Source organism: Pogona vitticeps, chromosome 9, assembly GCF_051106095.1.
Source record: "Pogona vitticeps strain Pit_001003342236 chromosome 9, PviZW2.1, whole genome shotgun sequence".
NCBI classification, from domain to species: domain Eukaryota; kingdom Metazoa; phylum Chordata; class Lepidosauria; order Squamata; family Agamidae; genus Pogona; species Pogona vitticeps.
This window is the reverse complement of record NC_135791.1, coordinates 23,353,148-23,368,743: the sequence shown is the minus strand read 5'-3', so window position 1 is coordinate 23,368,743 and position 15,596 is coordinate 23,353,148. Positions and strand designations below refer to the sequence as shown.

Here is a 15,596-nt window from a genome sequence, read left to right as displayed (position 1 = left end):
TATTGGATCTTCCTGCGGCCTTCAACTGGCTGGATAACTCGGTGGTTTTCGTATCTGGCTGCAGAGCCGGAGGTTGGGAGTTTGATTCCCCCACTGGGCCTCCTGCAAGTAACAACAACCAACAGTACCTTAAAACTGTGTTGCTAGAAGGGACTCTATAGATCATCAAGTCCAGCCCCTGTCAGGGAGGCATAGTGGGGTATCAAGCTCCCAATCTCTGGCTCCGCAGCCAGTTGTCTAACCCAGTGGTTCTTAACCTTTGTTACTTGGATGTTTTTGAACTGCAACTCCCAAAAACCCCAGCCAGCACAGTTGGTGGTGAAGGTTCCTGGGAGTTGCAGTCCAAAACTCCTGAGTAACCCAAGGTTAAGAACCAGTGGTCTAACCCACAGAGCCAGCCTAGGTAGCCTTGGGCAAGCTGCACAGTCCCAGGTCTACCCCCAGAAGAAGGGAATGGAGAACCACTTCTGAGTCTTCTCTACCTGGAAAATCCTGAAAAGAGACCTTGTAAGTCAGAATTGACTTCAACAGCCCGTGATTATTACTATTATTCAACTTTTCCCAGCATTATTGTCTTTCTCGTCAACCTTGCCTTCTCGTGATGTAGCCAATGTAGGATAGCCTTGGTTCCATCATTTTGCGCTTCTACAGAAAGTTGAGGCTTGATTTGATCTAGGACTCACCTCTCTGTTTCTCTGGCAATTCAGGGTAAGCTCTCCTCCAGCACCGTATTTCAAACACATTGATTTTTACCCTCTCCTGTCCGCTTTCTTTACTGCCCAGCTTTTTCACATCCATAAATTATAGCCAGGAATACAAGAGTGTGCATGATCTTGGCTTCAGTCTCCAGTGACACTTCTTTAGTGTCTGGTATTCCGAGATAAAACTGCCTCCAAATTAGAGCTGGAAAAGGGTTACTCTAGGGTTGCGTAAAGTGCAGAATCCCTCAGGTCACAAAGCATCTGTTCTAGGCTCTGCTATGAGCACAGATGTCCCATTGGCTCCATTGTGGCCAGTAGCAGCCATCCATTGATGCAGTTGTGGGAAACTGAGTCCTATGGACTTCGAATGTTAGTTTCTCTAGTCCAGCATCCTCGATTCTGTTTAGCAAGCAGGTCTCCAGGATTTGGAGCGGGGCCGTTTCCTTGGCCACCTCGAGATCCTGGGGCTTAAAATCTGGGCCATGTGATCTTTGTTGATTTCAAAGAATCTGCTTTCTTCCCATCCCCCACCCCCTTTAAAAAAAATAAATCCCATTTCCCCCTTTTGGACCTAACTCCCTTTTGGGCTTTCAGTTGCCGACCCTCTCCCGACGCTGAAGAAATCTTCAGTGCCTGCTGGAAAATATAAATGCACAGTAAATGCACTCGAGGTTTGCACCACATGCAAGGGAGCTGGAGTTGGCTATGACCCACCAGATTTCAGCTTTCAATTTCTTGGTTATGTCCCGAGGGTTTGAAGATGACCCGTCTTTGAGCCGGGTCCTGCAGAAACCACTTTTCGGCACCTTCTCTCTTAAGGCTATTATGGAAGAGGCATCTCTCAAGACGCTGTACGATGGCATTTGTTGTTGGAATCTCCAAGCGGGTTCCAGCTTTTCCCTGTGTTGAGGGCTTCCCTGTAGATATCTTTGAGGAAATTGCCTCTGATAGAAATTCCTCCCAGGAAATTTCTGCCGACTGTTTCCTTAGACTCGTCCCCTGAAAACAGCAGCAGGCAAATGAACAAGGAACATGGATGTGAAGTATTTTGAGATGCCTTCTTCACACACACGAATTTAATGTGTTTTCCCCCCTCTTGTTTGGCAATCTAGGCTTCCGGCAGCCAGGACCCAGAAACACCGCGTGAGATCGAATCAAATCTTCAGGGCGTCCTGCACCTCCGCCAAGTGACTAAGGCTGACAGCGGGACTTACCAGTGCCAAGCGCTTGACTTTGACAGCCCCCCTGAAGTCATTCTGGAGAAAGAGGTGACCATCTACGTCCACTGTGAGTGCCCCGTGGAACGCTGGCTGGGGGGGATTCTGGGCACTGCCGTCCGAACCCGGGACGGCGGGGACTGTTAATGTTGCGTCCCTCCACCATCGCTAAGCTCAGAGTATTTAAAATCGACTTCCAAGGTTCGGGAGTGATGCTGTTAATGCAAATCCTCCTGCTCTTAAGGCCAGTGGGGACTCAGAAGCCCTCAATGCTATCAAAATTGTTCATCACTCCCCACTCTTCCCTTCTGTTTCCCTCAAGATCTGGACCCAGTGATTGTGAATCCCAGCAAGAAAGTGACGGTGAACGTCAGCGAGAGCCTTGCTTTGAGCTGTTCCGGTTCCGGATCGAAAGCGCCGGTGTTTTCTTGGAGAAAGGTGGGTTCGGGCCTCTGCAAGGCTCATCTTTGGTCATTTATGGGCGCGGTGGACAGCCGGCAGCATTGAGAGAATCCCCACCATCGAAGGAGCCTGCTCTGTGCATCTCTGCATGAATCCACGTTTGTGGCTTGCCCCCTTCCCATGAGGAGGTCTGGCCCTGATCAGAGACTCGTGGAGAAATGGGGGGGGGGGAGGTGCTTCTTTCTGTCTCAAAGTGAACCATTTCCGTTGGGGGAGAAGACCAGCCTCGTCTCCCTGGTTCTCCGTTCCGAGAGAAGCAACCCACTGAAACATTGTCGGGGCTTCGCCACTTTTTCTCGCTCTTTTGCCAAACAGAAGCACCGCGGATGTCCTTGGCCAGCTGGGAGGGTGTTGCGTTTTCCTCTCGGACGGTGTTTCATTCTCCCTATCAGCACAACGGCCACTATTCCAGTCCTGCTCCTGACCTTGTCCAACGAACTCCATTGTATCTTTTCCCAAAATTGGCAGCTCACCAGCCGGTGCTCCCCTTCTGGTGCCCGGCGAGGAACAGTCCGAATCCTTCCCTAGCGAATTTATTGGTCGGGTCTTATTTTTCTGATGCTGCTTGCGGGAGAGTTTCACCCTTGGGAGCCTTGAAAGAATGTGTCTTTTCTCCCAAGCAGCTCCTGGTCGCGTGTGTCGCCTTTGTACGGGAGGCCTTCCCTCTTGGGCAGCCATTTTTTGACAGCCGAAAGCCAAACGAATAATAGCTCAGTGGTTTAGCCATCTGGCTGCGGAGCCAGAGGTTGGAAGTTTGATTCCCCCACGGTGCTTCCTTGATTAGGGCTGGACTCTGTGACCCATGGGGTCGCTCCCAGCTTTTCAGTTCTAAGATGATGGTGTTGAGGATCCTTCCGTTTGGAAAATCTTAAATAAGCAGACTGAAATTGTCCTTCGAAACACAAGTGTAGAGAATCATTGGGAAGTGGATGGAGCAGTTGATGCACTGATCGATTTTGCACATCTGGCATGCTTGGCCCTCCTCCCCCATCCCCAGTGCATGGATGGCTTTTTCCCTCCCCACTGTCTTCCCACGACGATCTTGCGAGGTAGACGAGGCCAGGCATGTGATTAGTACAGAGTTATCCGGAGAGTTTCATAGCTCGTTGGGGAATTAAACCTCTTAGGTTCCTAAGTCACAGCCCATGGTGATAGCTCTGGCCCCACTCGGTCACCTTCACAGGTCAGTTCAAAGGCAAAAAGACCCTTCTATTTAAGAGTGAACAGCGAGGCAAGAAGCCAGCCATTTCTCGTAGCCTTCTCGCCCACTTCCGCCCCATGGTTCGTTTTCCTTCTCTTCTGACGATTCCCTCTCCCACCAATGGACACACAAATCACATGGCAGCGTTTTCCAAAGCCAGAGCCGTCAAGAGCCATCTCCTGGGTTTTTCTCCCCTCCTACAGGGAAAAGAACATATGGCCGATGGTCCCGATTTGACCCTGAGTTCTGTGAAGTACCACATGGCCGGCAAGTATACATGCCGGGCTTCCGTGCCGAGCATCCCAGGCCTGCAAAAGGAAGAGACCGTCCAGGTCATTGTGGAAGGTATGGCGGGCAGTGTAGGGAGCGGGCGAGGTGGGAGAAGAGGGTGGGTGAGTAGAGGTGGAGGAAAGAGCCACTGCAGAAGGGCAAATACTGTATTTTTCAATGTATAAGATGCCCCCGTGTATAAGATGTCCCCAGATTTTCTAACCCAAAATTAAGAAATCTAAGTGGAGCTTAGCAAGTGTAGGGGGGAAGGGATCAAAGCGCTGCAGGATCGCTTTGATCCCTGCTTTCCCCTCCACTTGTTTTTGTTCTCTCTCCTCGGCTTACTTCCGTGTATAAGACGACCCTCCATTTTTAGTCTAAAGATTTTAGACAAAAGTATAGTCTTATACATGGAAAAATATGGTATGTAGCCTGGATCATTAGCGGGTGTGAGTAGCCCATGATGGCTGGATGCTTCTGGGTGTGGTAGTCCAAAAACAGCAATAATCAAAAACTGTTCCTAGCTCCGTGTGGAGTCTTAAAAGCACAATAGGATTTCTGCTGGTTAAGAGACTGAGTGTAAATCTCATGGCAAAGTTCTAACCCAATGCTTTGAACTGCTAGGTAGCTCAGTGGTTTAAGGCATCCAGCTGCGAAGCCCAGAGGTTGGGAGTTCGATTCCACCCACTGGGCCTCCTTGAGAGGGGCCGGACTCCGCTATCTGATAGGGTCCCTTCCACCACTGTGGTTCTAAGAGGATGATGATAACCCAGTTTATGATGCAAAATAAATCATAGGCATGTTTAGAATTCCTGCTTTTCTCATTGCAAAAAAAAAAAAATTGAATGGTTTGCAACCAAGAGCACAGACGATCATGGGGATTAATGTCCCTTTGCTTCCCTTGACCAGGGAGGCCAGAGATGGAGAAGCGCCACGCCAAGAGCCCTTTCCACAACATGGGCGAGACCGTGAAGCTCACATGCATGGCTTTCGGCCATCCTGAGCCGGAGATTCGTTGGAGTGTGGCTGGGGAGGAGGTGAGTCCAGTAAGGAGACCCATCAAGGAAGCCAACGTTGTGAATCAGGAAAGGCCTTGGGGGCGCGTGGTGACGTCCAGAGAGGTGCCAGTCCTGCCCTTTCATCCACCTTAAGGTCTTCTAGGACAAAGACAGGAGTTCAAAAACTCTGGAAGTTGGGTTACCCCCTTTTGCTCTGCATTAGCCTACAACTGGCTATTTTTAAACTCCTTGAAATAGTGCAGAAATAGAAGGGAAGGGCCTTTAAATACGGAACGTTGGGCTGTTTTTCTCAAATTTGCCCAATTTTATCAGCATGGAGGCTCTGTGGGGCACTCATGTGGAGCCGGTAGCTTTCACTTTTCCCACCCCTGCCCTATGGCAGTTATACATGTCTGGGAAATGTTAACATTTTTTGGGGAAGTACCTTTTTTTGGGGGAGGGGGGGAACAGTTGTGCCCCTTATGAGGGGACCACGGAAACAGGTTACAACCAGAGTCTCCGTCGTGCTTAAATATTTCTGGCTGTTTGGGAAGGTTTGGGCCTCTGACCTGTTTTGCTGACTTTGTTTGCATGTCGATTTAAGTCTTTGTATGTTTAGTCAGGTTCGCTCGCTTACCAAATGCAGTGTTGCAAATATAGAACCGTGGATTTAGTCGTCTTTTCAACAGCCGCTCACGTGCCAAAGCTAACAGGGACTAGTGCCAAGGCTCTCAGTCAGTGAGGCTGGCCCAATTTTTTTTAATGCTGCTCCCTTTCCCTCAAAGCTTAGACAAGCGGATTTGTTGAGCACGATTTGTTGAGCAATTTCGGATGTTCGGAGTTAGAAGACTTCCATAGAGGGGCATTAAGAATCCCAACGGGATTGGTGAATGCAGAACGGAGTCGGAAGCTTCGGATCTAGACGCCTGTTGCTCTTTTCTGTTTCTGCCTCCAGAGTGTTGGGCAGTATTATGCAAACAGAGCTGTCTCCGAATTGTCGGTGGAAGTCACCCCCGAACTGGTTCAGAGTGGGGTTCAGTGTTGGGCAGAGAACAGTTACGGCTCTGACGAACAGCAGTTCCAGTTCGAGATCGGTAAGTGGGCGAAGTGGGCAGTTAGCGGTCTTTTGATCTTTGCCCTTGAGGGCAATTTTTGCTGTTTTTTTTAAAAATTGCAGTTAACGGAGCCAGAGCTATGGATAAACATCAGTACAGTGGTGCCTCGCTTAACGATTTTAATTGGTTCCAAAAAAAAACATTGCTATGTGAAAACATTGTTAAGCGAAACACCATTTCCCATAGAGATGCATTGAAAACTGGATAATCCATTCCAATTGGAATGGATTACCATCCTTAAGCGAAAATCCCCATAGGAAAAAACGTTAAGCGAAACCCATTGAAATGCATTGAAGCCTATTTCAATGGGGGGAAAAATTCACAAAAAATTCAAAAAGACTCAGAACAAAGCCAAATTAAGTTAACAAAGGTTTTATTAGGTGCACTAACGATTCCAAGCATTTTAAACATTTTTTAAACATTTTAGAATATTTTAAAAATAGCAAAAACGGGGCTGTAAAAAAAAAACGTTAAGCGAAACAAGGGGACCTAAAATTGTCATCGTTAAGTGAAGCATGGTCCCAAAATCGTTAAGCGAAAATCGCCCATAGGGAAAACCGTTAAGTGAAGCACAAGATCACTCCGAAAAAGCCATTGTTAAGTGAATTTTTCGTTATACGAAGCAATCGTTAAGCGAGGCACCACTGTAAAGGGGAAACCAAGCATTGATTTTCCCAATTGCAGTTTAGTGTGTCTGGTTTTTAAAATGTAAATAGCATCTGCGGTAGTAGATGGGAAAGATTGGATTGAGACCATTGTGCGTGGATAGAATTTAATTCCCCAATCGGCAGAAGACTGCCTTTATTTTTATTTGTATCTGTTGCATTGGACAACTTCAGTGGGATATCCTTCTTAAAGAACAGACCAGTGGTTCTTAACCTTTGTTACTCTGATGTTTTTGAACTGCAACTCCCAGAAACCCCAGCCAGCACAGTTGGTGGTGAAGGCTTCTGGGAGCTGCAGTCCAAAACTCCTGAGTAACCCAAGGTTAAGAACCAGTGGAACAGACAGAGAGTTGCTTATTTGGCCTGTCCCATCCTTGAAGGGATAACAGAGGCGCTCAGCACCATCCTGGTCTTCCCCTTCTTCAGGTTTTAAAATTTCACATCATGCTCCTCCCTGTTTTTTTGCCAACCACCCCAAAAAAGACAATTCACCCCAAGCATGCCTGTCAGTCGTTTGGCCGAAATTTTATCTTTAGATCTACAATGTTGTACCAAAATGGCTTCCAGACAACACAGAGTCTGCTAAGGAAGGGAGACCTTCATCCATCCATCCATCATTAATTAAACCACATTGATTTATGTGTGCATTTATTCTCATCATCTGTAAGCCGCCTTTCTTCCAGAGAGGGGAGCCCAAGGCAGCTCACAAAGTTAAGACAAGTCGCACTAAAAACACAATAAATTACAAAAAGCAATGAAACCACCCTAATAATGATTTCAGAAATCCATTAGGTCATTTAAAACATTGAAAACTTTGAAAGCAAACTTAGGAAAGCTAAAAAAAATGGCATCCAGCGACTCAGTCGTGATTGGTCAAAGCCGGCCTGAAGATGTGGGTCTTCAATTCTCGAAGGCTTTTGCAGCCGGGATCTGATGGTTGTTGTGGGTTTTTCGGGCTCTTTGGCCGTGTTCTGAAGGTTGTTCTTCCTGACGGCCACAGAGACTGGCGAAATGTCAGCAAGAACAACCCTTCAGAACATGGCCAAAGAGCCCGAAAAACCCACAACAACCATGGGTCTTCAATTGTTGGTGGAAGGATAAAAGGGAGGAGGCTGACCGAACCCTTGAGGGAGAACTTTCCATAACCTGGGAGCGGCCACAGAGAAGGCCCTGTCTCATATCCCGATCTAATGGGTCTGCAATGTGGCAGTGGGACCGAGAGACCTCTGAAGATCTTAGGGGTTAGAAAGGTATGGTCCTGTTATGACCCCCAGATCCAAAAGTTCAGAGCAGACTGTGAGTCTTCCACGGCTGTGGTGAAAGAGAGAATTATGGCCAATAGGAATTTGAGAACCAAAGCAATCCTAATGGACGTATCTCTCCCTATAGTTTCCCCAACAGCATCTTCCACCCTGGCGCCAGCAGGTAAGTTCTCCCTGCCTTATATCCTGCCTTCCTTCCCTGCCTCGTACTGATCCCCCCAGACTCTCACTCTGCTAATAACGGTGGGTGTGCAGAACAGGCAAAATATAGGCTAAGCTGGGCAGACCAACTTTGCTAACACGCTGTATTGGGGCAACTTGAACCACTAACTGCTTTCCCTCCCCTCCCTCTTGTGCATGCTGCCTAAGGGAACCCTGAACTCCGAACAGGTGGGTGCAAGGATGAGGAGGTCCCCCACAAGCCACCCCAACAATGACAGTGCGGAAGGACCAGTTCTGGGGGTGGAAGGAGGAAGGGAAAGAACTATTTCGGTGTCCTTGATTCCCATCTCATCCCGCATCTCCTCCATATATAAGGGGAAAACAGGAAATGATGGGGAGTGGGGGAAAGGAAGGGAATATGCCATGGAGTCCCACTTCATGTCAAAGAATGGATTGGACTGATTTCCTAGCTGTTTTGAGCCATTCCCTAGTGGTCACAGCCCCAACGCCTGGTTCCCGGGATGGTAGAGGAGCAAGGCCGGTGTCCTTGTGAGCCCGCCTGTGTTTCATGGCTGTCTTTCCTCCTGACAGTGGAGGGGGAAGAGAGCCAGGGGGGCAGCACCATCGCCGTCATCGCCGTGTGCGTGTGCGTCCTCCTGCTGCTCCTCATCGTCGGCTTCTTCTACTTCATGCAACGCCGTGGCCAGCTGCCCTGCGGTGGGGGCGAAAAGAGATCTCTGTGAGTTGACTTCTCCCTAGGGAGAGATGTGCGTGCACGTGACCCATAGGTTCTTTTGTTCCCCCCCTTCCCCCCCCAACCTTGGTCCTTTAGCTCAAAGAGCTTCCCGGGTGAGCTCCACCCGAAATATTTTTTAAAAAACCCACCCAATCCTATATCAGCACATCCCAGCGTGCAAGATGCATAATAGTGGACTCAAGTGACGGGAAGCCAGATTTGGGCGGAATATCAAGAAAAACGTCTGAACGGTTAGAGCAGTACAACAAGGGAACCAGTGATCTCAGGGGGAAGTGGTGAGCGCTCCAGTGTTGGAGCATTCAAGAGAAAATTGGACAATTGCCTGTCAGATCAGCTTTGATTTCGGATTCCTGCTTTGAGCAGGGGGTTGGACTTGATGGCCTTAAGAGGCCCCTTCCCACTCCATGGTTCTATGATTCTAGCATTGTAACGATGGAAAGTCAGAGGATTTTTAACAAAACAGTGGCTTTATAGTCACCTCCCAACTTGATTCTTCGATGATTCTATATCAGGGCGTGCAATTGTTCACCTAGTACAGTGGTGCCCCGGATAACGAGCACTTCGTTTAACGACGAATCCGCATAGCAATTGAGTTTTTGCGATCGCATAATGATGTTTCAGATGGTAAAACATCGCTTTGCGATGATCGGTAAGCATTTCGCTTACCGATTAGCGCATAACAATGTTTTTGGAACAGCTGATCGGCGGTTCCAAAATGGCTGCCAGGTAAAGAAAATGGCCGCCCGCTGTGTTTTCGCGCCCTTTCCTCGCTTACTGGGCAGCGAAAATGGCAGCCGGATTGAGGGTTTTCGCAGAACGGTTTTCCCCCATAGGAACGCATTAAACGTGTTTTAATGCATTCCTATGGGCTTTTTTGCCCCGCATAGCGATGAATCCGTATAGCAACGATTTTTTCGGAACGGATTATCGTGGCTATGCAGGGCACCACTGTATATTAATCTGTCTTACTGAGTCCTGTTTGTCCTTTATGTTTATTAATTTAAAGCCCCTTTTCTGTCCTGCTCCTTCAACTAAAAGGGTTTCCAGAATGGTTTCTACATGAGTATTTTAACCAGGGCTGGCTGAAGAGCTCAGATTGAGAGTTTGATTCCCCCACTTTGCTCCCTGGGAGAAGAGCCAGCCTGGGTAGCCTTGGGCCAGCTGCACACAGCCCCAGGGCTCCCCCTAGAGGAAAGGAAGGGTAAAAAAAAACCACTTCTGTGCATTGTCTGGCTAGAAAACGCAGGAAAAGGTCACCAAAAGTCAGCATTGATTTGACGGCACGCAGTATTATTACTGTGAACTTTAAGAAGTTACACAAAATCCTCTTAAGCTTGAGCTCATGCTAAGAGACATTCAGGTACTCACCATCTCTGATCACAAATGTTTTGTCCCTCCCGAGTAACTTTCACGCGGCCCTTTGAACCTGTGTCTCTGGGATGTTATGCTCAGATGTCATGAGCTTTCCTTCCTCTTCCAGGACTCCCAAAGAGGGGAATCCTGACGACACAGTGGTGGAGATGAAGACGGACAGGCGGAACGAACAGACGGGGCTGCTCAGCCACGGAGGAGGAGGTGGCGGGAGTGGGACAAACGAGGTGAGGAGAAGCGGGGAGGGAAATGGACGGCACGACTCCCCACCCACACCCACCCCATGTCTCCTAAGATTCAGAGTTGAGACCCCATATCTCTTAAGCTTCAGAGTTTCGGGACAACAGAGTCCCAGGCTGACATGGCCAGCCGCTGTGCTCACGGAGGGATTATGGGAGCTGTAGTCAAAGCAAGCAGTATTTCTGAACCCTGGTTGGTATGGAGTCGTGCAAAAGGATTTGGGGGGGGTTCCTCATGAGGAGGGTGTGAGGGTCTAGAAAGAAACAGATGGGGATGGAGGAGGGAAGAAAAAGTAGCTGTTTAGCTTAGTGGTTTGGATATCTGGCTGTGGAGCCAGAGGTTGGGAGTTCGATTCCCCCACTGAGCTCCCTGGGAGAAGAGCCAGCCTGTGTAGCCTTGGGCCAGCTGGACGGTCCCAGAGCATCCCCAGGAGAAGGGAATAGTAAATCTCTGTGTTGAAAACCCTGAAAAGAGTCACAGTGTTCAAATTGACAGCACACTATTATTATTATTGTTGTTGTTGTTGTTGTTGTTGTTGTTGTTGTTGTTGTTGTTATAACCTCTCTTTTCTTTTCCTTCCCTTCCCCCTTTTTTATTTAAAACAACGGTCGTTCCTCCTCGCAGTGCTGAGAGTCGACCGGGCATTGTCTTGTTCCAGAGGAAGCCTCCCCGACTCCTTTCGACCCACCACGGATGAAGAGGATGCTCAGGCTGGCCTGTGCAATGGGGAACGCGACCCCCCCGCCAGGCGGTCCCTTCTTTCCTTGCAGGGCAGGGAGCATCCGTCCATCCAGACGTTGGGGTGTGGGAGGGAGGGGGGGTGAAGTGTGGGAACGGTTGTGCTGCCATAGCATCTTTCCCCTTCTCTTTTAAAAGGGCCTGCTCTTTTTAATTTTATTTTTTTAAAAACATGACAGGGGCCTCCGTCCCTTGGATTCAACGGGAGAGGCTTCCTCAAAGCACCGCCTCATTTTTATCCTTGCCCAGACTGCCGACCTGTTAAGCCTTTGGTGCATGAACTAGCCTGTGCACGCCGTTAATGCTGGCGATATCCACACACTGCCGTGCAAGGAAATTCTCGAAAGAGTCTCTGGCCCATCCGTTTTTATTTCATTTCACTGTTACAGATCCGTCCCCGCCGGGCCACGCACTCATTAACCCCTTTTGATCCAAACGGAGTCGTCTTCCCCCCCCCCCAACCTTTTACTACCTGGGTGCTTTGTGGCGATCCTTGCTCGCCACTGGGTGATCGTTGTTTTTTTCACGCTTGTGCCAAGGTGTGTGTGTGCAGAGCCCTGTTCTGGCAAACATGTATCTCTCTGTATCCTCAAGACATGTGCTTAAAGGGAACACAAGCAGGCCTATCCTCATGCGCTGTGCACGCTTACATAGGTGCACTCGTGACACCCCTGTTCGCAACACAGCCAAGGACACGACCCGTGAATTGCGTCTCTTTGTGTGAGTGTGTATGTGTGAGTGTGTATTGCTCCAACACTATGCCACTGTCATAAAAAATGTGTGCCTGTGCCCGTGTACAGCACCTTATGTACCCCTGCCATCCATGTACTGTATATTGCCATTTCATAGGTATACCGGTGTTCATAGTACACCTTATTTTGTCTAATCCTTTATGGTTTAAGAGGAGCTCCCTTTTGCAAATCCTGCTGCCTTGGGGCCCCTTGCTTGTCGTGGGGAAATCCACGCTGTGCCTCTTGTCCGTGCAAAGCTGTTACCTGTGATGCACCTTGAACAGCTAGACCTGTAGCAGCAAGCGGTGAGCATCATAGCAAAGAAAAGCTTTAACTGGTGATGGGTGGCTATCGCTCCACTCTTAAAGGCCTAAGAGCAGGCTAGGCTGGTTCACGTGTATATATATGTGTGTGTGTGTGTGTGTGTTTTCTCCCCTTGGCCAGTCGGCAACCTTTCGGCGCCCACACCCCTTTTTTGTTTCGACGCCTGGATGCCGACTGCGCCGGCCAACAACCACCGAGGTTGAATCCGTGCACAGACGCCCGGTCTTGTTATTCCAAGACAGGTGTCTCTCTTCCCGGTCAAGAGTGCCTCTCTCTTTCCCCCCCCCCCTTTGTCTGCGTGAGGAAGGCGCGTCCGTCCACTGCGGTACCGCTCTTAACTTCTGGGAGGTTATGGATATGGCTTCCCAACGGAAAGGAGGTGGTTTCCAGGCAGCCTTGTGCTTCCGTCTCATCTTCCTGTCCGTCTGTCTGTCCTTGCTCCCTTCGCTGGCCAACGAGCAAGCCATGTCCAAAATGTTATGATGTGTTTCGGAGCGTTTCTTGCCTTTGGAGGTCAAGCCAGCCTTGGAGGTCTTCCCATTGGACTTCCTAACCGTACCTTCCGGAGGGGCCTCCCCGGAACTGCCCGGCCCCTTGGCAAACAGATGGCTGGACTGGGGAGTTCCAGGCTCTCATCCAGGTGGACCCTTTGGATGTTTTTTTACGAGGATCCTACCTGCTCTCTTCCCTTTTGGGGTAGTGAGTGGCTAGAACCTTGCCTCTTCCGCTAATTTCACTCTCTTTGTTTTTATACAGGATTTTTTGTCTGTACAGAATAAGCCTTTTTATGAGGTTCTAGTCTTCCTCTCTTCCCCAGACCCTGTGGTGTGGCTTCTTTTTCTCTCTCTTGCACTTGTCTGGTCGAGACACTGGCTTTGGGGGTGGGGGGTGGGGGAACTGGGGGCTTTTTAAAAGAAGTGTAGTATATTTAATGGTGTTGCATCCTAGAAAACAAAGCGGGGGTGTGGAGCTAAGTCAGAAGGTGGGGTGGCACCAGGGAGCTAGTAGCAAAACAAGGGCTAATAATCCATTGGACACTTAGAAAGAGTTTTCTCAAACTGAGTACAGGGGTGCTGCGCAAGACGAACGCCTTGCATGATGAAAAACCTGCAAGACGAATGGTTTTTGCGATCGCTATGGTACCTCGCAAGATGGCTTCTTCTATGGCCGTGCTTTGCAAGACATTTTTTTTTCCAAGACCGATGCCTTGCAAGACGAAAAAATTTCATTAGTCTTGTGAAGTTCCCATAGGAATGCATTGCAATGCATTCCTATGGCAAACCGCTTTTCACAAGGCGATTTTTTCGCAAGACAGCGCTACTTGTGGAAGAAATTACATTCATCTTGTGAGGCACCACTGTGTTTTGATGGGCACACCCTTTCTCGAAGGTAGCCAGGAGCCTCCTTGAACTCCTGACTTCCTAACTGTAAGAGCAGTACGACAACGGAACCAATGACCTCGAGAGGTGTTGGGCACTCCAACGCTGGAGGCATTCAAGAGAAAATTGGACCACCACCAAACTCCAGGCGAAGGCTGCAGCTTTCGATTTCCTCTATCAGGTGAATGGGTTGGTCTAGATGTCCTCTAGGGCCCCTCATCAACTGGTTTTTTTTTTTTCCTCATATGGCTGTTAAAGGCACTGGAGCTAGTCAGCTGGCAATTCTCCCCATTTTGCATCCCCCCCACCCCCCACCCCAAAATGCGGTAGCTCCTATGTCTCTCTTCAAATATGTCTATTGCCTGCTGACCATACTTGGGTTACACTGTACATTAGCAATTAAAATATTGTAAACCTCTGCTTGGCTCTTGTGTTTTGCTTTCTCCTTCACTGGTTTCCTGTGGGATGGGCGCCATCCCCCCCCCCACAACCACAAGCAGCCCTCTGAAGCTGAAAGTGCACCCACATTGACAGAACAGCTCACTATTTGCATCGCTTTTGGTGGCGTTCGCGTTACGGCGTCCTCAAATGTTTTGATTTCGAGAAATCTGTCTTGCACTTTTTTAGAGCCGTCCCGCTCCTTTCTTGGCACAGCAGTACGGCTACAGTTTTTGAGACGTGATTCAGAGTGCTCCTAATTAGCCTGTTCTGTGCAGGTAGTCTGCCCCAAAAGAGAGCTGTAGGCAGTGTTATCTGAGGTGGCGACCCTGTGATATATTTGGCGACTTATGAAATTGAAAGGGATGTTGGAGAGCCTCCCTCCTCTATTTTCATCAAATCTGCCATTTAAAAATTTTAAAATATACTCCCTATTGATGCAGTGCTATTCTAGGTAAACAAGATACATTGGTGGATCCTATGCTAGATAGATGTATTGCTGTTTCGCTATGTCACTTTATTTAACAAAAAAGGGGGGGAGAAAGCCACTGCAACCTGCCGAATGATGATCACTAGAAAAGACAGGGAAGGGGAGTGTCATTAATTGAATAGGGGATAAATTCAAGCGATCCGAAGATCTGTGTGGACCCCTCTCACAGGAGAAAAAAATGCCAATCAGTGTGACTGGAAGGATCTCTCAAATGAGAGAGAAAAGAGATTTGCTCTTAAGATGAGAACTCTTTAAGCAACCAGACTGCTCCAATTTCCCCTAACTGGACATGCCCAGAATTTCAAAATTATGCCCTCCCTTTCTGTCCTGGGACGTACCATTTGAGATCCATCCGAGTGCTGAAAGGCTAACTCATCTCCTGCCCTCCCCTCCCAATCTCCAAAAGAAAATCCTTTTGGCAGCTGATTTTACAGGCATTCAGAACTTCCTTCCTTCTGGAAAGGAAACTTTGGTTGATAGCAAGGAGGTGGGTGAGTTTATGTATACTGTGTATTTAGCAGTCGGCTGGCTTCCATCTTGCATGGAGGTTGGTTTCCTCTGGCCCAATGTTGTGAATTAAAATTACGAATCCAGGAGTAGCACGTTTTAGGCTTTTTGTGACCCTGTGAAGGATGGGACTTCTAAAAAGTCCTGTCATTCACAGCCTTGGTGATGCTTTACAAACGAAAGACCATGGTTTCCTTTAGTGAGTCAATACACCCAATATTTAGTCCTCCTCTTTTCCTACTGCCTTCCACTTTCTTTAGCTTTATTGTCTTTTCCAAAGAGTCTCGTCTTCCTATATATCCAAATTATGACTGCCTCAATTTGGTCTTTTGTTGCTGTTGCTGCTGGGGAGTATTTAGACTTGTTTTGATCTAGAACCCATTTATTGTTCTTCCTGGTGGTCCATGGTCTTTGTAAAGCAAATACAGTTTAGTACTGACAGCCCTTGGATGAGTTTGGAGAAAAGATCCAACCCATGTGGAATTCAAAACTCTTGACTTGTACTTGCAGCCTGCATTGTGGAACATCCTTTAACAAAACAGAGCAAGCACAGACATCTGCCATGGCT

The 15,596-nt window shown here is 48.5% G+C and overlaps 1 protein-coding gene across 3 annotated transcripts in view; it reads left to right on the top strand.

Moving 5' to 3' along the window:
* Positions 1 to 14,011, top strand: part of BCAM (basal cell adhesion molecule (Lutheran blood group)) — a 53,394-nt gene extending 39,383 nt beyond the window's left edge. Inside the window, exons 8-17 of one of the 3 annotated variants that reach the window (XM_078380081.1) lie at positions 1,814 to 1,988; positions 2,241 to 2,356; positions 3,785 to 3,926; positions 4,761 to 4,888; positions 5,805 to 5,943; positions 8,019 to 8,054; positions 8,261 to 8,281; positions 8,645 to 8,792; positions 10,291 to 10,408; positions 11,046 to 11,184. In XM_078380081.1, coding sequence (XP_078236207.1) covers positions 1,814 to 1,988; positions 2,241 to 2,356; positions 3,785 to 3,926; positions 4,761 to 4,888; positions 5,805 to 5,943; positions 8,019 to 8,054; positions 8,261 to 8,281; positions 8,645 to 8,792; positions 10,291 to 10,408; positions 11,046 to 11,051 — 1,029 coding nt within the window. In that variant the 3' untranslated portion in view covers positions 11,052 to 11,184. Of the gene's footprint in view, positions 1 to 1,813; positions 1,989 to 2,240; positions 2,357 to 3,784; positions 3,927 to 4,760; positions 4,889 to 5,804; positions 5,944 to 8,018; positions 8,055 to 8,260; positions 8,282 to 8,644; positions 8,793 to 10,290; positions 10,409 to 11,045 lie in introns of all 3 variants that reach the window. The other 2 variants (XM_072980319.2, XM_078380082.1) reach the window with 2 other exon arrangements.
* The last annotated feature ends 1,585 nt before the right edge of the window (positions 14,012 to 15,596 follow it).